This window comes from Pituophis catenifer, unplaced genomic scaffold (genome assembly GCF_029215685.1).
Source record: "Pituophis catenifer annectens isolate HBS135680 unplaced genomic scaffold, rPitCat1.0.hap2 SCAF_8, whole genome shotgun sequence".
Classification (NCBI taxonomy): Eukaryota; Metazoa; Chordata; class Lepidosauria; order Squamata; family Colubridae; genus Pituophis; species Pituophis catenifer.
Genome location: NW_027256888.1, coordinates 34,502,877 through 34,526,813, shown reverse-complemented (window position 1 = coordinate 34,526,813; position 23,937 = coordinate 34,502,877). Strand labels below are relative to the sequence as shown.

Sequence of the window (23,937 nt, the reverse complement as noted above, 5' to 3'; positions counted from 1 at the left end):
GATTGAATGGGCTAGAGAATGACCTGAAGACTGTGTTTTCTTCCACTTGCAGTAGGGAGAACAGAAGAGTTTTAATGAGCCCTTGACTGGGAGAAAGCACCTCTTTCTTACAGTTATGAGACTGAAAAGCAGTAGGAACACAAGAAAAAATGCAAGAAAAAAGCTAGGCTAAGCTTTTTTTAAAATCCAAAAGATGTTCCCATGGCAAAACCATCTTCTTGTTAGTGAGGGACTGATATTTATTGCTATTATTATCCTTTATCTATTGTAGAAAATGATTCTTCACAACTCAATTTCCTACAGTAGAGGATATCTGAAAACTGGGAGAGTAGGCAATATAATTCTTAAATTCCTAACACAAGACTTACTACATCTAGATTATGATATCATGGAAATCTTATGATTTACTTCATATAATACACATAATAGTTTTATATAATGCCTCCAAATGAAAAGACTGAAATGAGAAAACTTGTTAAGCAATTAGAGGCTAGCAAATTTACATATGCATTAACAAGAAGCCTGTGTTTCTTGCTAATGCATGTGTAAATTTGTGGAGAAACTGTCCATTTCATAATTTAATAGACACCTATGTGCTGTCAATTCAAATCTGTTGATCAGGAAACAGAATGCTCACATTTTCTGTCTGCTATTCAGTTTCTAAATGCTCTGAAACACTTTTAAAGTCTTGGAAAGGAAGAAAAAAAGAGGAAGAAAATTAGTCCCAAATCTAAAACATATACATTTCATGATGTTATATGTATACTGATTTATTGCTGAAAATATGAGAAAGAACAAGTAGTAGCTAATTCCATTTCAGGGATTGTAAATCTTTCATATCTACTTACTAGAACAAGAGAACTCAAGTTTATAGGATATCTTTTTTTTTTTCATAGAAGAATTGGTATAAGGAGGAAGGTTCATTATAAGATCTGACTATCATTATTTTTCCTTCACACTATAAGAAAATGTTTATTGTTTGGGAGAGGTGGGGGATCCTATAGAACCATGTAAAATTAATTTTTGGATCTCAGACCTTTCATAAATAGAAGTAGCTCTTTCCTTGCTAGACAAGTTATAAATATAGACCAGAATCAACCAATATAATTGAACAATAAATAATACTTTATTTATTAAATATTTATTCTGCCATAATTACTTTATAAGTAATTCAAGGCAGTGAACATACATAACAGTCCTTCCTCCTCCTATTTTCCTCACAACAATTTTGTAGGTAAGTTGGGCTGAGAGTGACTGACTGACCTAAAGTCACTCAGCTAGCTTTCATGCCTAAAACAGGAGTAGAACTCACATCTCCTGGTTTCTAGGCCAGCACCTTCACCACAACACTAAACTAGCTGTCTGTATATAAAACCGAATCATACTTTACAAAAAGTTAAAGATCTAAATTGAAAAAAGTAAAATTACAAACTATTGATTTATTCTTGTAATATGTTTTAATGGTCCCCTTATCTTAACTAAAACTAGAAATTCAATTAAACTGTTTTGTAGAGATTGGTCTTAAGTTTCTACAAAGGAAATTCTAGAAACAAAAGGACAAAATAAAATCAAAGGTAGAAAAAAAAGATGTAGATAGCAAGAAGCAGGGCTTGTTGAATGAAAAGTTTAATGATCTGAACACATAACAAAGCAAAATAACCATTGCATATTATTACTGTAATACATCTTTCTAGGGAATGCTGATGAAAAGCAGAGGTATTAGCCTTGCTAAGTAAAATCTAGAACGAAGGAAATTTTTATCTATAACTAGTTATTGCTGGTTCTTGAACCAGTCTTTTTGGTATCTGAACATACATGAACACATTTTTCAATGTGTAAAAGTTAAAGCTTTCTGTGTGTGTCAACACAGAAGCTGAAAAGAAACACATCCAATGTGCAAAAAAGCACATTTATCTACTTGCTGTTAGGTATCTTTCAGTATTCAATTTCAGGAAGGAACTTCACACACATCCACTATGGAAAAGCAACTGATTTTAGCAGAGATCGTGTTTCACCTTCACAGCCAGAACGCTTTTGGTCAAGTGCACTCTCCCTCCCAATATCCTGACCACATAGGACATGTAGAAGTTGTAACCTAAAGAAAAGGTAGTGGTAATAAACTGAAACTTGATTACATATGTTCAGAAAAAAACTTTTATTTAAAACAAACCTAATTTATTTAGATGCTGGAACTTTAAATGCCATATGTTTACAAACACTAAAATGAAAAGAGTTCATTCCTTGTAAATTTACATAGTGTATTTTGATACAATCAATAGTTTACTTAAAGAGATCTATTGGAAAATAAATTTTAGAAATATGCTTAATCATTTAAAATAAAGGATGTCAAATGCAAATCCAGATATTCAAAATATATTCTAAAAACATTCTTATGCTGAGCATAAGCTAAGTATTCCAAAATACCTGCTAACCAATTTACTATACAACTATAAATTTACACACATTAATAATTTATTATAAATATGAAAATACAATCCATCATGCATCACAGCTGCAAAATTTCTACTTGTTTTAATGGATCTTTTTTCCAAAACAGTACTTGTTAGGCTATGCCCTTAATTTCCACTAGGAGGAGACAAACACACAAACTTTATTTAAAATAGGATGCATGTGTCCTCTAAGGAATAATTCAAAGCAGAAATAGCTATTGTATGACCCAGCAATGTGCTTCACAAGAGTGTTCACAGATACCTAATTTCAATCTTCTTCTAAAAGCCTGTGGTTGCCAATGATATATGAAATTCTCTTTGGGTTATCAATTTTAATATAAAAATTAAATTTATAATTCACAAAGTTTATAAAACTGTTCAAGCAAGTGTCAACCTCAAATCTTTCCACTAATAAAATAAAAGCAACTATCATTATTAATAGAAAGATTTTTTTATCAGAATGGGTTGAGCCGTATTCCTGTTCCCAGTGGAGAGAAAGGATTCACTTTTGCCCACATCAAAGCATCGTTTAGTGAAATTGTTGACTTTCCATCTTCAAGGAAAAATACAGGACCCTATAAAATAAGACATAAACAAATTATACTTTTTGTATTAAAAATACATATATACTTACAACTTTAAAAATAAAAATATTTTACAAGTTTAGAAGAAATAATTATTAAAGCAAAAAAAGTTTAGATATTAAATAATTCATTGTTCATGCCTAGAGACATGATCATTTATGCTAACATATATAACAGATACTTGTTTCCTGAAATCAAGTAAGAGATTTCTACTGCATCTTATTCTTCTAATAACAATTACCCTCAAATATAGAGGTTTTCCCTTCTAGGATAATTCCTCATCTTTTTCAAGAAAATCTTATAACAATTACCTGTAATGTTTGAAGCAGGTAGGCAACTGACAAGACTCATATAGATTTAAGGGGAAATATTGCAATGGCAATGACAGAGAAGATGCATTTCTTAGCTCCCACATTTTTTAACAGTTGGAACCTGAAGAATACTGAACTTCAGAATTTATCAGAGAAGGAAGTACAATTGGAGACAAGAAGTCCTACAAAAATCAGGTAAAGCTTAATAGATGCCAACGAGCACTTTGAATTCTGATCAAAAGTCACAGATAACCACTACAATTCATACATCAGAGATGTTACATGGGCATAATAAGGTAACTGCCGCCTGCTCCTCAAAATAAATAAATAAATAAATAAATCCAAACTGCATATCAGATTTGTCTGAAGAAATATAACTCCGCCAAGAACCAAAGCTGCTAAATTCCTGAAATCAAATGATTCATCCATGCACAGCCTGGATGAACAGTTGTGTTTTAGCCTGTTCTTCCTCATTTAGACCCAACTGCCTCCAGGTACTAAAATAATGCTATCTTGGATACTATCCTTGCAGGAGATTCAAAAACTTCAATTGGAAGAATATAGCAATAGCACTAGACTTATATACCGTTTGATAATGCTTTACAGCCCTCTTTAAGCGATTTACAAAGTCAGCATATTGCTCCCAATAATCTGAGTCTTCATTTTACTGACTGGGAAGGATAGAAGGCTGAATCGAACTGCCAAATTGCTGGCAGTCGGCAGTCAGCAGAAGTAGCCTGCAGTACTGCATTCTAACCACTGCACCACCACGGGCTGAGGAAGCATCAGAGGGTAAGCAGCTTTCCATTTGTGTTACAATTGGACATAACCAGAAATACTGATACTAAGTTCTTACACAAAGTACTCCAGTTCTGTTCCAATACCTGTATTCTTAATCCTGTCAAACAAGAGATATGCACATCTGAATGACCAGGAAGATTAGATCCAGAAACATAATTAGTTCCTATGGTTACTTGAAGAGGCTCTTCTTTAATTCGTGATAGCATTGTTGCATAAATCTGTTGTTGCAATTCAGATGGTGGTATCTGTAGTAATTCATCAGAAGACCTATAAAATGTAGGCATGCTAGTGTTTGTAAGAATAAACATAAAGTTTCACAATTGAAAAATAATATTCTAAAAATGCCATGCAATTTTTTTCACACAAAGCATAATGTCATAAATTCACACCATATTAAATAAAGTACCATACACCTACTTGTTTAATGATTGGCTACAAGCTCTCCAAGCATCTAGTTCCTCAGAGAGTTGCTCGATTTTCAGGGGTATACATACTTCTCTTCTTTTTAAAAGCTGACTGGAAGAAAATATAGAGTAACACACTATATAGATTACACTCATTCCATATGGATCAATACACATTTAATATGGACACTGATCCATGATAGCAACATCTAGTCTACGTATATGGATTAATACCTGTCATAGTCAACAAACTGCTTAAATGTAAAATGTTTAGAACCTAAACTATGATGATTTTTTCCAACTTTTCCCAATCTAGTGATCTCAGACTGCTCCTGGGATTAATAAATTCAGATACAACATATTTGAAAGTACAGGGTTGGACAAGGTTTGTCTATGCTCTTGCTTCAGTTTCTACCTAATATAAAAGTGAGGGGTTTGATACCAATTCAAACACGATGTCAAGCTTCAAAAGGTGCTTTTTCCTGTTACAACTATTTTTTTTTTGTAGAAACTTTATTAAGATTTTTTACAAACAGAAAAAAAGAAAAACATACAGACAAAAACATAAAAAACATAAATGTAATGCCATTTTCAGTTAATATCGGATGTGCAGTGTTTTAACTATTTACATAAATAATACTTGGTGATATTTCAAATCACTTTTAACCATTATTTAACACACCTTTAAGTCTTTCTTTCATTTTATCATGCATCCACTTGTACCACCTTTCCCACACAATATAGTAAACTGACTTCTCATCATCATTTAATTCATGAGTTAATTTAGTCATCTCTGCGCACTCCAATGTTTTCCTAATTGTGAGCTCTTCTGGTGGTTGAGTTTTCTCTTTCTAGTAGTATGCCAATCTGGCGGCTGTAATCATGTGAATCATTAAATGTATCTTTTCCTTTCCGTATGGCTTCTTTACTATTCCCAGGAGAAATATCTCTGGTGTTAGTTCAATATCTTCGCCAATTATTTCATATAACCACTTCCTGATCTTATTCCAATATCCTTTCGCTTCCGGGCATGTCCACCACATGTGAAAGAAGGTGCCTTGACCGTGGCCACATTTCCAACAATTGGGATGTATATTAGGATATATCTTGGCTAGTCTGGCCGGGGCTAAATACCATCTATGGAGCATTTTGTAATGGTTTTCCTTGTAAACCACCACTCTAGTCAGTTTAAGATTCCTGTTCCATGCCTCCTCCCATTCCCCAAAGTTTATATCACGCCCTATGTTTTTCTCCCATGCATTTATTTGATTCTTTGTGATATCTTCGGACTTATCATCACCTAATAAATAATTGTATAGTTTGGCCAGAATCTTTTTATTTGTTCCCATCAGGACTTTATCCAATCCATTTGATCCAAGTTCTAAACCGTATTGTTCTTTGTCTTTCTGATATCTAGATTTTATTTGCGAATAGGTCCACCAATCTAAGGTTATTCCTTGCTCTCGTAAGGTATCATTTGGTTTAAGCTTCCCTCCTTCGTCTAAGATATCTTTATATCTGCCCATTTTCTCCATCCCCCATCTATTGGGGTGGATCAGGGCCTCCATCGTTGAGAGCCAATTTGGGATTTTTTTGTAGTATCTTTGCCTAATCTGGGTCCAAGTTTGTATCAATGAGTCTCTAATTTTATGTCTATGGAAATATGTCTTCCTTTTCTTCTCTGCGTCCCAAATATGGGCATGCCACCCTTTTTGCAAATCGTGGCTTTCTAGGGTAAGAATCCTCTCATTTTCCAGGGTGATCCAATCTCTTATCCAGACTAGTTTAGCTGCCCTGTAATATATTTCCCAATCAGGGAGTCCAAATCCACCTATATCTCTTTTGCCCCTTAAAATTTTAATAGAAAACCTCGGTTTTTTCCCCTCCCATATAAATTCTCTGATGATTTTGTCTAGTTCTAGAAAAAACTTTTTATCTAAATTTATCGGTATGTTTTGGAATAAGAATAATATTCTGGGGAGAATGTTCATCTTAATTGTGGCTATCTTGCCCCAAAGTGATAGTCTTATTTTCTTCCATCTGTCAAGGTCTTGTTTCATCTTTCTAATTAGGGGAGTGTAATTGTCGTCTTTCAGGGTCGAACATCTTGATGTAATCCAAATTCCTAGGTATTTAATTTTTTTGGCAACCTGTAGTCCTAATACTTCTTCTATCTCGTTTTTCTGACTCTCAGTTGTATTCTTAATACTTTGGTTTTAGTTTTGTTCAATATGAAGCCTGCCACCTCTCCATATTTACTTAATTCCTCTAGCACTTTTGGTCCCGATTCTATGGGGTCTTCGAGGATTAGAGCTACGTCGTCTGCAAATGCTTGCGTCTTGTAAATCTCCTTCCTGATCTTCAATCCTTTTATTTCCTCATTAGTTCTAATTTTCCGCAAAAGAACTTCTAAGGCCAAAATGAACAATAATGGGGATAGGGGACAACCTTGCCTTACTCCCTTACTAATTTGGAATTTTTAGTCCTGTCCCCATTCACCAGAATACTCGCCTTTTGATTATTATAGATAGATTTAATCATCATTTCAAAATTTGTTCCGAATTTCATAATCTCAATTTGTTTAGTCATAAATTTCCAATTTAGATTGTCAAATGCCTTTTGGGCATCAACGAAGATTAGGGCCATCTGTTTTCCGGGGTGTTCTTCGTAGTACTCTAGGGTGTCTAGCACAATTCTCAAATTGTCTTTAATTTGCCTCCCCGGGAGGAATCCGTTCTGATCTTTGTATATCCAATTATTTAGTATCTTTTTCATTCTTTCTGCCATTATGCCCATGAATAATTTATAGTCAGTATTTAGGAGCGAAATTGGTCTGTAATTTTGAATTTGTTTTGGATCAGCACCTTCTTTCAGCACAAGTGTGACATGCGCCTCCTTCCATGACTCTGGGATTTTATAGTCTGTCAGTGCATCATTAAAGATTTCTACCAATTTCGGTTGGAGTATTTCTTCTAATTTTTTGTATATTTTCCCTGGGAATCCATCGGGTCCTGGCGCTTTGTTATTTTTCAATTTGGAAAGGGCCATTTTTAGTTCTTCAATTGTGATCTTTCTATTAAACATTTCTTTCTCTTCATCAGTTATTTGTGGGAGCACTGCATTTGTCAAATATTGTTCTATTTTGTCATCCGGTACCTCCTCTTCTTTGTATAGGGATTCATAATATTCTCTCGCTCTACCCAATTTTTCTTTCTCTTTAGTCAATAGCTTGCCCTTAGAATCTTCTAAGATATGGATTATTCCCTTTTCATTTTCCTTTTTTAATTTATAGGTCAGCCACCTGCCCGATTTATTAGTATTCTCAAAAAGATATTGTTTCATTCTTTTCATTCTTTGTGCCAGCTCTTCTTGCTCCATGATATTTACTTTGTGCTTCCACATCATCCAATTTTCTTTGGCTACTTCATCTTCTGGGTTATCTTGAAGTTTTCTTTCTGATTCTCCTATGTGATTTAAATAATCTTCCAGGATCTTCCTTTCTTCTTTGTTTTTATGTACGGTATATGAAATCACGACTCCTCTCAGGTAAGCCTTCATTGTATCCCATACTATTGCGCGGGATGTGCCCTTGTTTTCATTTTCCTTGAAAAGAAATTTATTTCTTCTTTGAGTTTTTGTATACAATCTCTATCGCCCAGTAGTTTAGCATTAAACCTCCACCTCCGTTGGTACTTTCTCTGTACAGACTTCCATCTAATTTCTATTGGGTTATGGTCTGCCCAATCGTTCGGGTTGATTACAGCCATTCCAATTTCTAACCCTAAATTCCTGCTAACCCATGCCATGTAAATTCTAGACCACGACTTTTGTGCATTTGAAAAGAAGGTATATTGCCTATCGTTTGGGTGCAGGGTACGCCAAATATCAATTAGGTCTAATTCATCAACTAAATCGAAAAAAGCTCTCGGTAAGTTTGTCCTTTTATTTTTTTTTACTTTATTGCTCTTGTGGTCCTTCTCCGAGTCCACAATGCCATTAAAATCCCCTATCATACAGATTTCATTATATGCCATTTTTACTAATTGTTCATGAAGTTTCTTGAAAAATTCTCCCTGTTTTTTGTTTGGGGCATAAATGCCCACTAATAATACCTTGGAATTCCCTCTCTTAATTTCAATCATGAGGATTCTACCCTTTGTATCTTTAAACTTTTGCTCTGCTTCAATTCCTTTTTTTACATAGATTACCACCCCCCTCTTCTTTTTCTCTGCCAGCGAAACAAATGTTTGACCAAATTTTTTATGTTCTAGACATTTACCCTCTTCTTTTTTTATGTGTACCTCTTGTAGACACATTATATCAACATTTTGTTTACCTAGTTTTGTTAATATTCTTTTCCTCTTTTTGTAGTCATTTAAACCATTGACATTTACAGATATTAATTTCAAGTCATTCATCTCTATACCCGTCTGGTTATTAGTTCTTGTTTGTTCTTACGGCTCTTACTGGTCTTGCTTTCTTCCCTTTGGCTTCTTCTTCTTCTTCTGTCTTCTCCTCTACAGTTGCTTCGTTTGTGTTCTGTTGGTGTAGGGCTTCCTCCTCCACTGCTACTGTCTCTAGTTCTTCCTTGCTACCCTGCTCTTCTTCCACACCCCTCAACTGGTCAAGGAAATCTTGTGCTGTACTCAAGCTTTCTATTTTGATTTTTCTTCCTTGCCAGGTTATTAGCATCCCTTCTGGGAGAAGCCACCTGAATAGTATCTTTCTTTTGTTCAACTGTATGGCCAAAAATCTGTATTCCTTTCTCATCTCCCGAACTCTTCTTGGTATCTGTTTTAGAATTATTATTTCTTTTCCTCAATATGTTATCTGTTCGTCTCTTGCCATGTTGTATAGAATATCTTTAACTTTTTTCCTTGCAAAGCGGATATGTACTTCCCTAGGAAGCTTATTCCTTCTTGCATAGTTAGTCTGGACCCTGTATACGTCGTCCAACTCTCTAATTATCGCCTGTTTATCTTGTTGAAGTGCATCCGCTATCAGCTCCACCATCTTCTCGCCTAGATCTTCCTCTTTGTCCTCAACAACATTCTGAAATCGCAAGTAGAAGGAAGCCCGGTCCATCTCTAATTGGGTTATTGAATCTTCTAACTCTTTATTTTGACTTGTTAATGTTTGGTCCACAATATCCAATTTCTTTTCGGTTTGGTCAATTCTTGTTTCGGCTTTTTGAATTCGTTGCTCATTATTAAATATTGATGTTTGGATTTCATTCATTTTCTGGTCCAATGCATGTATATCTGATTTTAATTCGACATGGTTATTTAACAGTTTTTCCTGCATTGCCATCATCGTTTCTTGAATCAAGGTTAACGACGCTTGCAGAGTTTGCATTGCCAGGCCTTCTGTTGATTTCTGTGTTGCCGGAGAGGTTGTTGCTATAGTGGGATTAGAGGGAGTCTTTTTTCCTGTTTTCCCCACTGTTGATGACATGCATGTCATTTCTTTCAGGATTTTTTTTTGCTCTCTAATTATCCTATCGATGTTACTCCAAATTCTCATTCGCCAGTTAGCGCCTCTGTTATCTATCTATCTATCTATCTATCTATCTATCTATCTATCTATCTATCTATCTATATATATATATTTCTATGTCTAATTGTTTCTTCTTCTTTCCTGTTACAACTATTATCGCTTCTCAGCTTGCCAACGGGGGGAGGGAAGGGGGAGATAGAACTTAGGTTCTAGACATCAAGATGCCAGCCATGAAAACAAAGGCTGTTTCAGCAGGTGTTTATCAGAGCCAAAAGACTTTCTCACAGTACCAGGAGACTCCATTGGACAATGTGACCAATTGGGGGGAGGGAGAACCTGAATTTTGACTAGGTAGGTTTATGCGGGAAATGGTCAAGATCTGATTTTGCCCTCATTGGTGCCAAGATGATGTACTCAATAAAGTTTTGCATTAAGAGATTGAATCGCCTAAGATGGGTGGGCAACTGTGGCCCTTTTACAACCTGTGGACTTCAACTCCCAGAATTCCTGAGACAGCCAAGCTGGCTCAGGAATTCTGGGAGTTGAAGTCCACAGGTCATAAAGAGGCCATATTTGCCCACCCCTGTCCTAAGCTGTGCTTGCTTTGGTTAGGTTCGTCAGTCGGAACGTTGCTACATGATTAAAACAACTGTGAACAACTATTGAACAAATGTCATTCTTGTACTCAAACTGTCTCTTCCATTAGGAAAACTAGATATATTTCAAAGGGAAGTTAGACAATGATCAAATACTAATGAAAGTCACAAAGTGTCCACACAGATGTGAAAGATTAGGACATAAAGAATGACAGATTTTAGGGGAGGGGGGGGGAAGAAATGCAGCTCTCATAATTCCTAGAAGGACTTTCAGTTAAGTTATTACAGAAAAATTACCTTGTATACTCATAAAGAGCTGGTACAATGCTGGTATATTGTCTTCTAATAGCCAGTAAAGCCCCAATGTAGCCACATAATATTAACAATTCATTTCTAAATCTGGAAAAAATATTTTCATTACTTTTTCTAATTACTATTGCATGCATGTATATGTCTTATTCACATTAGAAATTTAGGACTTTAAACATTAAAACAAGATCTTTTAAAAGCAGACAAATGAACAAAAGCAAATATGCCATAAAAATGAAGTTACTACCAGTATAAAAAAAGTTAAGCACATAGAAACAAATCTAGTTAGGTGATTAGAATATATTTTCTCCAAATGAAAACAAACAACCGCAAACTAACCTATTTTTATGCTACCTTAAGGACATCTTTTTAAATGCAGCTTTGACATTTCCATGTATTGGAGTTATTCTGGAATAATACCAATTTCTTAATTTCTTAGAATAATGCTTTTAGTAATCTCTCATGCCTGGTACAAACATAATTTATCAAAGACAGATCTCAAAGTCTGAGGACATAATTCAACATTATATTAACATCTTTATTATTTTGGAATTTCCCATAAATCTACTTCTGTACTTTGAAATGCTATTCTGAAAAGATGCCAATTGTCAAGTCCAGATCATATGGGTCAGTGTTGCCATTGTTGTGGACTAGGAATCCAAATTGAATTTGAAGGTGAAAACAATCCTTAATATAGTTATTACATATAATTGATTTAAAATTGCTACCCTGACTTCCTCCCATACCTTTGAATAAAACATTTACCATCTTTTTTTTTTTTAGCAAAAAGTTATATATTCATGAGTCTCAATATTAAAATCCAATCTACACTATAATAAATCCCAAAGATTTCTTACAGCACGTTCTCCAAGAAATAAAACACCTACATGTTGATCCAAGAAATTGCCAGGAATGTAATAGGATCCTTAAGAGAACTGTATTATAATAATTTTATATTCTACTTTTGGTTGATAAAATATAAAACCAATGACATTTTTGCAAATTCAGTAAATTAAAGCCACTGTTATTATTCCAAATATTAGGCAATGGCCTTTGGCAATGTGCAACTTACCATTTTGGTGATTTTTTTAATATATATAGAGAGAGTTTACAGTATTTTGAAGCAGTAGTATTTTTAGTTTCTTAAAACTTTACTATTTGATAACAATTTATATAAGATATCTTTTGTAAACCAGTGATTTCATAAGAGATTGGCATGCTTTGTATTACTATCTGGATTTTTTTCCTTTTCTATTTCTTGGTACTGCTTAGTATTTGTTTTTTTTAATTTATTGTCTTTAATATTGCTTTGTTCCTTTCAGTGTTTCTTTTTTGCATCTTTATACTGTTCGTTTACTGTTCCTTGTGTGCCCGATCACATTTGGCCAATAAAGAATTCTATTTTATTGTGTTCTGTTCTGTTGTTCTGTTCTATTGTGTTCTGTTCTATTTTTTAGCAATCTAGCTATAAAAATAATAGTTGGAAGAAAAAAAATAATATAAGAAAAAGGAACTACAGTATTCTGTGTTATTAAGATTAAGGGGGGTTAAGAGATCATTCTAATTCTTTTTAAAAATCTGTTACATTATTTTTCTATTTTTAGGTATCAGTTTCCATAGAAATCACAGGAATATTTTTATATATGCCAGAGGTGTCAAGAACACTGAAACTAGAATAATTGAAAAGCTTGGAAACATACAGAACTGCACATATATGTTTAATAAGGTTATTTTTTCTCTTTATCACATAGTATCATAAAATTATTCTGGTCATTTCATTCTTTTGGAGCTGATATTAATCACTATAGTTTATCAAAGGATATGATAATAAACATGTAAGTAGATATTTACAATCATTGGATTTTATGGATTATTCAGATAGTATACAAAGAACGATTTTTGTTTTGTTTTTGTTTGCTTTTAATGAAATGCTAACTTTTAAGCAGATGTAAATACTGCATTATCCTGCTGATACTGAGAGAAATTGCAGACATCTTTGCACATATATTTTATTTTGCTTGTATGGATTTTTTTTTTAAAAAACCTTCAACATTACATTTGTTTTATCTCAATGTAAGTACATTAATTCTAGGTGTCTTCAGAGTACTTTGAAATTTTGTGTTGTGACAATTGGGGTATTTGCTACCATCATTATGTACTAAAACACAATCATGTAATTGGAGTGCTGGTTATTTATGTTGGATCTATTTTCTTGATTAACCTGAGGTGCTAACAAGTTATTTAATTTGAATAAAATCCATTTTGGGGTTGTTTTTTTTAAGGCAGTTGCTTGCCTAATAATTTTTAAAAAACAAAAATATTGGTTTAGGTGAATGTTTCTCAATCTTAACAATTTTAAGTTGTGTGGACTTCAACTCCTAGAACTCCCCCACCCACCATGAATTGTGCATGACTGGGGAATTATGGGAATTGAAGTCATTACATCTTAAAGTTGCTAAGGTTGAAAAATGCTAGTTCAGGTATTTATCAGGTAAAGGAGAGATTCAGTTTGCTTTCCTTAAAACCATGTGCCCAAGTTATATGCAGCATCACTTGTACAAAGCATAGTTGGTGCCTGTATCGGCTGGTAATAATGGGACTGTAATTCTAAATATTTGGAGGGCATTGAGTTGAAGATAATTGTACTATTTTACTATCATAGACAACACGTCTTATAAAACCTGTTAAAAACCAGATTTCCTTTCAAGAATTTCTGAAAGCAGCAAAATGAATATATCATAAACTTCAGAAAATGCAGAAAAATTGTTTTAAAGAAGCGTTTGTTCTAACTGAATTTTATTTTGATTTTGATTAGAAGTATCTAAAGTTGTTCTTCTTCATCTGGAAATGTAAAACAACCATTCTTGTTTTTAGTATAACAATGCTAAAATAATTTATGCATAAAAAACTATTACACCTGTTTATAACACAACGCATATCCGGAAAAGGAAATCTCCAAAGCATTATTCATATTGTCTTTTGCACATACAAAAGAAATATTTTCTTTTGTATGTGCAAATTAGTTTTCACAGAGTCTGTCTACTCTGTGAGATGAATGGAATAGTTTCTTGTGTGAGAAACTTAATGCAGAGGAGGAAAGGGAGGGAAAGGAGTGATGAGAAGTAGTACCACCCTTTAAGGCCTTGGAGATTAATAAAAATGGTTAGATAAAGATCACAAATGATGTAGAATGTTTGTATATTTATCAATCCCATGACGCAAAATCAATGAATAAATTTGAAAAGACTCATTTTCACAATTTTAGTATTAAAATACTCACTCACTACTTTTATGCAGCAACAATTTTTCTGTGCGGATATAGCTGAGAAGATCCAAAAAAGGATAGACTGCATCAAGTGTCCAATCTGAACTACTAATTTGTTCTGTTAAATAGCAGTAGAAAAGGGAAAGATTAAAAAGTTGAACAGAGGAACAGATAAAAAAAACACATTAGTATTTTTTCTAAAAATGGTTCTGAATTATTTTAAGGCTTACCTTTGACATACTGAATCCCTATAGGAAGTGCCTTTTCTGGTTCTGCAGTTAATAAATAATATTTTATTGACTCAAATATATTTCCATCTGTCTGAGCTTTCTCTGCTAATTGCATACATTCTTCTACATCTGGTAATCTGCACTGAAAAATGATAGTGAATAGAAACAAACAAAATTAATGCAATTATCAGAGGAGAAGGGTGTAAAATTGTTCATGTTCACAAAGTGAATCTGATACAATTGAATCGAAGCGTAGTTCTTTCTTACAACTCCATTTTCCTTCTCTAACCTCTAGCACAGGGGCCCAAGAGCATGTGGGCAGGTCATGCAGAGGAGCAGTGTGTGGCTGCATTGCTCATATCTTCAGCCACTATTGTACCTCTGTACAATTGCAACAAAAATTTAATAGGGCTTTGGGACATAACGCTCAGAACCGTGCAGCAGTCCATATACAAAGATGTGTGTCTGTATGTGTGTGCACGCACATGTGTGTGTATATTTCAGAGACGAAGAGGGAAAGTGAGAGAGAACGTGCCTTCCTCACCTGCTAGTTCCACCTTAAATCAAACATTTTCCCAGGTTCATTTTTTTAAGTTACTGTAGCCTGTTTAAGGAGTTACTGATGAATATCTCCCAAAATAAGACATCCCCTGATAATAAGCCCAATTGGGTTTTTGAGCACATGGCAATAAAGCCAAGCACTTATTTCAGAGTTCCCCAAAAATATAAGAGAGGGTCTTCTTTTCTGGGAAACACAGTAGTGTGTATGCACCCTTAATCATCTTTTATCCTTGTAATTCAGGGCAGTGTAGAATCTAAATGACCTTATTTTCTATAATACCATCTTGCACTGCATCTATGCTTATGTATTTGTTTTAGAAGAGAAATTAGACAACATTGTTAATATGTGCAGCCACTCTTTTTCAAGTGATGATTGTTCCTGAGCTTAATTGGACTATATGTATTATGTGCACAGCATACAGTATATTATACTATCTGTCCAGAGAAGTAATCTGTTTAATGTCAGATGTAAACTTTCATATCTACTTTACACACTAATATAATTACCTTTAACTCTAATGCTCACAGTTCAATAGCATAAATATGCACAGACATTTTCCATTGCCTTATCCTACAATTCAGTGGGCAATAAGTATTTATCTTGTACATATTGTTATTTCTGAAGAATCAATCTCTAAAGTAACATTTCATTTGCAAATACTGCATATGTACAAATAATGTGAGATATTTTTCCCTACTGCTTCTGTAATTCAAATGGAAGTATTCATTTTCCCAACACTTTTTTTTTCTTTAAATGAAGCTTTATTATTTTAAAAAAGACAGGGGACCTTGATCCCCTCCCCCCCCGGATGTTTTTACAGCTTTTAATTTTTTAAAAAATTCATTTCCCCAACATTCTTAATTTAACTCTCCAGCAGTTTTGATACCAAATGAAAGTGGGATAATTTAAATAAATGAATCTACAATTCTTTGTAATAGAAGGAATCTTCTAATAAACATAACTAGGAATTAATGATCATAAAACTTCTTCTGCTACTCACATAAATGGCTAAGAGACAGTTGGCCTCTCAAGTGTACCTTTTCATGTAGGTCATTTATCTCTGCTGTGCATCCAGGATAAAACACACACAGTTTTATTAATTGTAGTCCATTATCAGGAATCATCATGAGAAGATCTCTTGCTAAATCCCTATGAAACAATATACCCAAGTGAGGCATTTCATAATGTGCAAAAATGAAGGAGAATGTTCAAAGATAAGACTATTTGTACTTCTTTTTATTCATTTCTAAATACAAGTGAAACAATATTTTTGAAATAAAGAGCTTTGAGAAAGCATGATTAATTTAGAACAGTGTTATTGAAACTTGGCAACTTTAAATTGTGTAGATTTTAACTCCCAGAATTCTAGTTTAGAAGATAATTACATTAAGCTGTAATATGCTAAAAACACATGCAGATCCTCTTCATATGATCATCTAAACTAGGAGACCAGGAATTAACTTCGGATTGACTTATAATATACTCCCCATCTACAGTTTGGAAAGTGAAACTTTTCTCTTAGAGCAAATCACAATTTCACAGTATATTAATATACATAAACACAGGTAATTGTGATTTGTTTAAAATGTAATTTTTCAGCAATCCTGTGATAATTTAACCAAACTATGTTCTAAAACATTTTATCCAAATATTTTCTGGTATGGAAACAGCTATCTTCTCTTTCTTGCATAGAAGAGAGAGAAATGCAAGCCCAACAATAGAGCTTGCATTTAAAAATGAACGTTAATCTTTGTTTTGTTAATATCTATAACTGAGTTACTTACATACCTGTAATTCCTTTTTCTGATCCTAAGTTAGCACATTATTCCAATGCTTTACTTAAATCTCACTAAAGAGTGTACATAAAAGCTAGCTTAATGAAGTTTATATTCAACATTATAAAACAGGCAATTTATTTCATTATTTTACCTTTATTTTACCCTTACACAAGAAGCTTCTTATGACCTCTTGGAAAATAAATTCATGCTTTTGAACCATGAATTTTATGACTGCAGAAATTTTCCTGCAAGCAGTCCATTTATACATGGTTGTGCATTGTATATATAACAAATAAAACACATGCCAATCAAACTGTTATCATAAAAGACAACTCAATCAAAATGATCAATAATTATTTACAGTGGTCTCTTCTGCATATAACATTATCGTATGTTTTTGGCCTAATGTATATTCACCCATTATAATATAGTAACATGCACAAAGGAATCCATATGGTTTTTTTCAGTAAAGCAGTTTGTAGAATTGTATTAATTATTTATTTCAATTTAGACACTCTTTCTCCTCCTGACTCCAATTGATTCTGAGCAGTTCACAAATAATTATACAGAAAACAATAAACACTAGATGGGATTCATGCATAAGATATAGATAGAAATCTTTAAAAGTTACTAGTAAGTGTGTTGTTTTATACAAACCCATTCTTTATATTCCTAATATAATAGTATTCCTAAATATTAATATGTATTGTATGTAAATAAATAACTTAGAATTATAGAAGCAGAAGGTTGGAAGGGATGTTGGAAGTCTTCCAATCTAAGTTCTGCCAGGGCAAGATTTCTTATATCATCATGAACAAATAGTTGTCTAATCTTTATTTTCTTTTTTTGAATCTCAAATGATAGCATACCCATGATTTCAGAAGACAAGCTGTGCCACTATTTAAAAGCTTTGACAGACAGAAAATTCCTCCTTCTTTCAAGTTTAGATCTCTGTTGGAAAACTTTGTGCCCTTTGGTTCTTATCATATGCTCCAATATTATGGAGAATAAATCTATTATCTTTACTCTAGTCTACGACATCCCATCAAGTATTGGAAGATTGGAAGACTCTAAATATAATAAGTTTCTTTGCTCTTTAGCCTTAAAGCTCCTTATCATCTTTGTTGCTCTTCTCTATACTCTTTCCTATTCTTCAGCATACTTTTTGTACTATGGCGACTACAACTAAATACAATATTCTAGGTTCAGTCTGATTAATACAGCATAGAACTATACCATCACTTCCCAAGATAGTGACATTATATCTCTATTTATGCGGTCCAAAACTGTGTTCGCTCTTTTGTCAGATTCATAGTTTGGGTTATGCTAATCTATCACGGATCTGTATTTTGTTGGATAGGTCTCAATGTTCAAGTCTATCATATTCCTTTGAACCTTGATACTGTCTTCTGAGACACTTTATACTATATTGTATACCTTATGTTCAAATAAAGTGACACTATAATGAAAGCCCCAAAATTGTTTGACATTAATATTTCTATTTTTCTTTCTTTCATTCAATTGTGTTTAATTCTTGGATATTGCTTGGTCAAGTCCCTGCAGTTTTGTTGATAAGCTTTTTCACAAGTGTTTTTGCCATTGCATTCTTAGGACTGAGAGACAGTGATTGGCTCAAGGTTACCTAGCTAGTATGGGGCCCAAGGTGGCACTTTAATTCACAGCCTCTCAGTTTCTAGCCCAATGCCTTAACCACTACACCAAACTGGCTCTCTTAGATATCTACCTCTATATATTCGATTCAAGGTGTTAGTTATCACCTTTAAAGCGCTCCATGGCTTAGAACCTGGGTACCTATGAGACCGTCTTTTGCCACCAATAGCCTCCCACCGACCAGTTCGTTCTCACAGGGAGGGACTACTCAGGGTACCGTCAGTCAAATTATGTCGACTGGCGACTCCCAGGGGGACGGCCTTCTCTGTGGGGGCTCCAACTCTTTGGAATGAACTGCCCCCGGAGATACGGAATATCCCTGATCTCCGTGCTTTCCGCCGTGCCCTCAAGACCCTGATGTTCCAACAGGCGGGGCTAAACATACGAACATGTGAATGATTTTTTAAATGTTATCTAATTCTGGGTTTTATTTAATTGACCAAACTAAGTAATAATTTTAATTAGCAATTTTATGATGTTTGTGTGTCTATATTTTTCTTGACTGTACACCGCCTTGAGTCCTACGGGAGAAAGGCGGTATAGAAATAAAATAAATAAATAAATAAATAAATAAATAAATAAATAAATAAATATATCACACATACATACAAAATTATTATGTAAGTCCTCAATTCCAGATTTGACATGTTTATAGTGCAAGAGTATTTTTAATTATTGTAGTTTTATGCTACAAAAATTGCAATGATTAAACTATATAAATATTAATGATGTCCCTTATCTGTAATGGTATGTTTTAGGGTATTTATCCTTTGTCTTCTCACAATTAAAGCTGTCATTGGAATCTATATGATGTCTTGTTAAACTTTACCAGCTAATCTATTATACATTTTATACCAATATTTTATTCAAGTTGAAAAATCAATATTCGACTGATGGGTGATTGTTATTTTTAATGTAATCAAAAGACATTAAAATATTTATCTCTAGAAACAAAAAAGGTACCTGTATCCAGGTGATGGAAAGCTATAATAAAGATATTGAAGTTGTAATACACAAAATAGCACTAAAATATCAACATCAACATCCACTCAGTTAAATTTCAGTTCAGCGTTAATGTTCTATCTCTCATATATAAGGAGAAAAATTACAAATTTCCCCACTCAGAGACCAAAATATTAAAAATATTACATGTCCAAGAAAGGAAACTAAGCTGTGAAGCAGGAAAACATTGTCTTCTCATAAAATTCTGGTCCAGATTATGATCCAAATACATATGAATTTGAACAACATTTTTAAAAGGAGATTCTTGATCCAGCAGAATGGGAAAGAGAGCATTTTTATCTTCCCTTATAGTCTCTACTTCCCACACTGTTGCAGAATCCCATGAAATCAAAATAAAATGGGAGTTGGAAACTCCTGGAAAAGAGGAAATAGAAGAAAAATTCATTGCAGAAGCCTCAAGTGGATCATAAAATATTTACAGCAATGAAGAGATATCAGTTTGGTTCTGATCCAAATATATATTGTGATATGGCATATAACTAGATAAGTCAGGCCAGCATGTACTAAACTGGTATAGCCAACTGGCAAATATAATACATTTTCTCATATGAAAGTTCATATTTCTACATATTATATTTCCCTGGGTCTCTCTTACAGGTATGTTGACACAGCTGTGGCTCTATATAGTACCACATTCTCACTCCGAAGAATCAAGGCAGAAGAATTAAAAAAACCAAAATATTGTATTCTACTATAAACGACCTCTCTGATTAATTCCCTCTTTCTCAAATCAATATTGCCGTTGGCTACCCCGTGACAATCCCTGCTAGAATAAGACGAAGATGAAAGATCGGAGGGAGGCAAGGAAAAAATTAAAAATGCAAATTATATTTGCACTGGAAGAAAAGTGATTAATAGTGACTATTTCTATCCTCTAGGAAGTAAAATATTCATTGTGGGCCACTTTTGTGGATTATTTAAATTTGTAGAGACTTTTTTCTAATATATTCTTAATGAACATAGAAAGACCTTACTACAAGTGAATTACATGAGCAATTTATGAACAGGCACTTTCTACTCCCATGAAAATCATGTTAATGGTTTAACACTACCACAGGAATAATAAACTCAAAATATGTGTATATGAATTAGTTCTAGGAAACAAACCTAGTACACAAATGTGGTTATAATATATTTCAAGTATGCAAGCAGAGCACAGTCCTAGACTTCTAATAAAAATTACTTCTTCCTATTGGTATTTTAGTTACTAGTTCAATGTGCTTGAAAATCTCTCGTTAATTTTACACAATGTTTCTCTGTTCTAAGGACACTGTAGCTTAAATCCTAGGATATAAAAAACAGATTTCTTAAAAGTGAATTCTGAATACACGAGGCTTCTGTATTCTGTAAAATGTCCAGTTTCTAAAGAAAAAAATAATTTGGACTAAACAGTTCTTACCATGTTGGAATAGTCATACATTTTCTTGCCAGTAACTCTAGTGCATAATGAGTTGCCTGAGCTGCACATTCTCCTAAGACAGTGCCCACACTGACTGCCAACTCCAGTTCATTTCCTCGAATCAGGTTTGTCATGGCAAGCTTGCTCAATTAAAAAAAAAAATCATTAAGCCTAACAAGGATTCATTGTGACTATCATATTAGCATTCATTTTCAAGCCCACATTTCAGGGTGACAAAACATGCATCACTGATTCTGATCCACACATTTTGACTAAATCTTTTCTTTATAGCCTAGCAATCTAAACAAACCATGAATAAACCATTTCAATGGGAGAGATAGCTAGAGCCAAGTTACTGTCATTATCCGGACTTTCTAGAGTGAAGGAGGAACTTCTTTTATTTATCTGACCTTTATAAGGTGAAAGGCAGCCAGAAAGACCAGACCAGCAGTAGTAGGGAAATTTTTTTTGGCTTCTTTCTCTTTAAGTTGGTTTCTCATCAGTCAAGACATGCACATTATAAAGAGCAGGTAAAATATCTATACATTATAATTTACCACAAAATATATGCCATGAATCCATTACAGAATTCACAGTCCATTATTTATTATTTTGTTCTTATATTCATATAAGTATAGAAGGATGTAATACTTATTTTATTCCATATCTTATTGATATCTAGTCTCAGGGCTGTAACAAATAAATATGAATTACTGGTGAAGATCTGAACATCTCAGTTTTCATTAATGACCTTCAGGATTCAGGACACTCTGAGATTATCAACTGGGATGAACAGTAGGTACTGTTCTCCTAACAGCAGTTTCTCCACTCAATGTTCCTTTATAAAGGTCTGCTGAGAAGTGTTCCGCATGAACTATTACAAAATTGTTACTTCATGAGTATCATCTTTCAGACCAGCTGCTTTTCAGATGAGAAACTTGGTTTGAAAAGGAGTTGGCTTGCACAAAGAAGTCAACATTTAGCAAATGTCTAGCCTTAATATTTATATCCACCACCTACACAACAAATATAATGAACATTTCTGAAGGAAGAAAAAGATGACCAGAGAGTGTCAAATCACAAAAGACATTTCAAGGGAAGGAATTATACTTTGTGTATACGGAGATATTTAGGGACAATATTAGTGCCAGTTCTAAATATGGGTTTTAACCATAGCAGCCTTAACAAATCTTCTCATATGGGCCTTATAAAATCATCCTGTTCATCACTAAGAATAGCAATGGAAATAATTTTATCACTAAAGAGCAGGCAATATTCCCAAACCATTCATAACTAAACATTTTATCTGTGTGCATGGCAGTTTCAGGAACAGTTTATATATATGGATTCTCCAGGCACATTCATTTCCTGAAGTACATACATTTATGGCACCTCAGTGTCAGACTTAAAACTTGAGAGTTGAAGTGTAAAAAAGGTATCTCTGAACTAGCATTATGGGGTCCACTGCTATTCCAGTGACTTCATTGGCTGCTACTGGTAGAAGTAATAACATTAATTGAAACTCTATAACTTCAGACACTTTCATGAAAAAAATAGCTGCCACAATAATTACATATGGTGCTGAATGTGTATTTCCTGTCACACACTACTTATTTGTTCCTTTTTGTTAGATGTCAGACAATACTTTATAAATCCATTATACTGAACATATGCTGAGTTTCTGAAATATAGAAATATCCTAGCAAACCTCAATCTAGAAAGCATTATAAATAATTTATCAGCATGACAACCAGAAGCAGTCATTTCAAATTAATTGTATGTACAGCAAAATTGTGGATTCCCTGAATGAAATGTTCAACACCATAGATTTCCACCCAGAATGCATTGGGCCACTTAAAAAAAAAAAGAAGTTTCTAACATAATGAATTGATCTGGAAACTTTTTAAAAAGCAAGAATATTTAACAGAAGTGGAAGGTTTTCATTTGTGAATTTTGGCAAAAGCATGACTACCTTGAATGATTTTAAGAGTTAATACTTACTTGTTAATTATACATTAATGCATAGAATACTCAAATTGGATTTGAGATGTGCAGGTGTTTTTTAGGAAATACAAATTAGGAAATATTTTTCCCTTAAAGTAGGTATGAGGCAAAAAATACATGTAGATATTTCCAGCACACTTATATAATGGCCCACATAAAAGTATGTTACTGTGTTCATCACTGATATATATCATTCCTGAGTCTCTTGCCGCAAATCCTGACCCCTAGCTAGTTTTTGTTATTCCATCATGTAGTAATGTCAGAAGATTCACATGTAAAAAAACGATCCCATATTTTAAAACATGATGGGTAACTGCTAGCCTGACCATAGATCCATTTAGACTGTGTTTATGCAGAGTCATAATACTTCCTGAGGTTTTCAGACTAGCAACTTTCCCAATGCGATCTGAAGAGACTAAGGATTAAATCTATGATATTTATAAATAAATAAATTTCTGCAAAACAATAAATTCCAGAACCTTCTTATAATACTGATGATCAGTCTCACCAAATTCCTCATTGTTGATTGCTTTTAATGAGGTGGCAATCAACACCCATTAGGAAATGATTGCATTTTTAATTTTAAAAAAATGGATGTGAAACGTTCATCTTCAGAATGTAAATCAAGCATCCTTAATTAGCTAACAACATCAAAAGTGGAGCGCACCAGACTTCCAGTTGACATCGCGGCGATATCAGATACAGGGAATGGGTCTCTGCGTTCCCTGTGCTGAGTTCTTCCTGTTTGTGGGCTCTGAGAGGAGCCAAAGCCGCCTTGTAGGGGTGGTGAAGCTAAGGAGGGATGCCCTGAGAGGTCGCGGGAGAGATCACAACTCTCCTGCTGAACCCTGGGCTTTTTTCCCTCTATGCCATGGCGGGGAGAAGAGGCAGCCTAAAGATGGCTGTCACAAAGCTGGGACAGACGAATAACACCTAATAACTGTACTGGAGCGGAGTCGGTGAACAGTGTCTGGAACTGGGTGAGAAGAACCCTTTTTATTTAAAACTCAACCCCAAAAGAATATCCAGGAAAGGAGAGGCTCCCTGCTATTTA

The 23,937-nt window shown here is 33.9% G+C and overlaps 1 protein-coding gene across 1 annotated transcript in view; it reads right to left on the bottom strand.

The window, feature by feature from the left end:
• Nucleotides 1–2,905: 2,905 nt before the first annotated feature.
• The window catches only part of WDR17 (WD repeat domain 17), a 73,298-nt gene continuing 52,266 nt past the window's right edge, over nt 2,906–23,937 (bottom strand). The window contains exons 22-30 of the mRNA XM_070948392.1: nt 20,880–21,019; nt 19,421–19,441; nt 16,046–16,157; nt 14,447–14,588; nt 14,232–14,334; nt 10,940–11,041; nt 4,564–4,662; nt 4,230–4,413; nt 2,906–3,025 (exon numbers count right to left, since the gene is read on the bottom strand). Coding sequence (XP_070804493.1) covers nt 2,906–3,025; nt 4,230–4,413; nt 4,564–4,662; nt 10,940–11,041; nt 14,232–14,334; nt 14,447–14,588; nt 16,046–16,157; nt 19,421–19,441; nt 20,880–21,019 — 1,023 coding nt within the window. The remainder of the gene's footprint in view (nt 3,026–4,229; nt 4,414–4,563; nt 4,663–10,939; nt 11,042–14,231; nt 14,335–14,446; nt 14,589–16,045; nt 16,158–19,420; nt 19,442–20,879; nt 21,020–23,937) is intronic.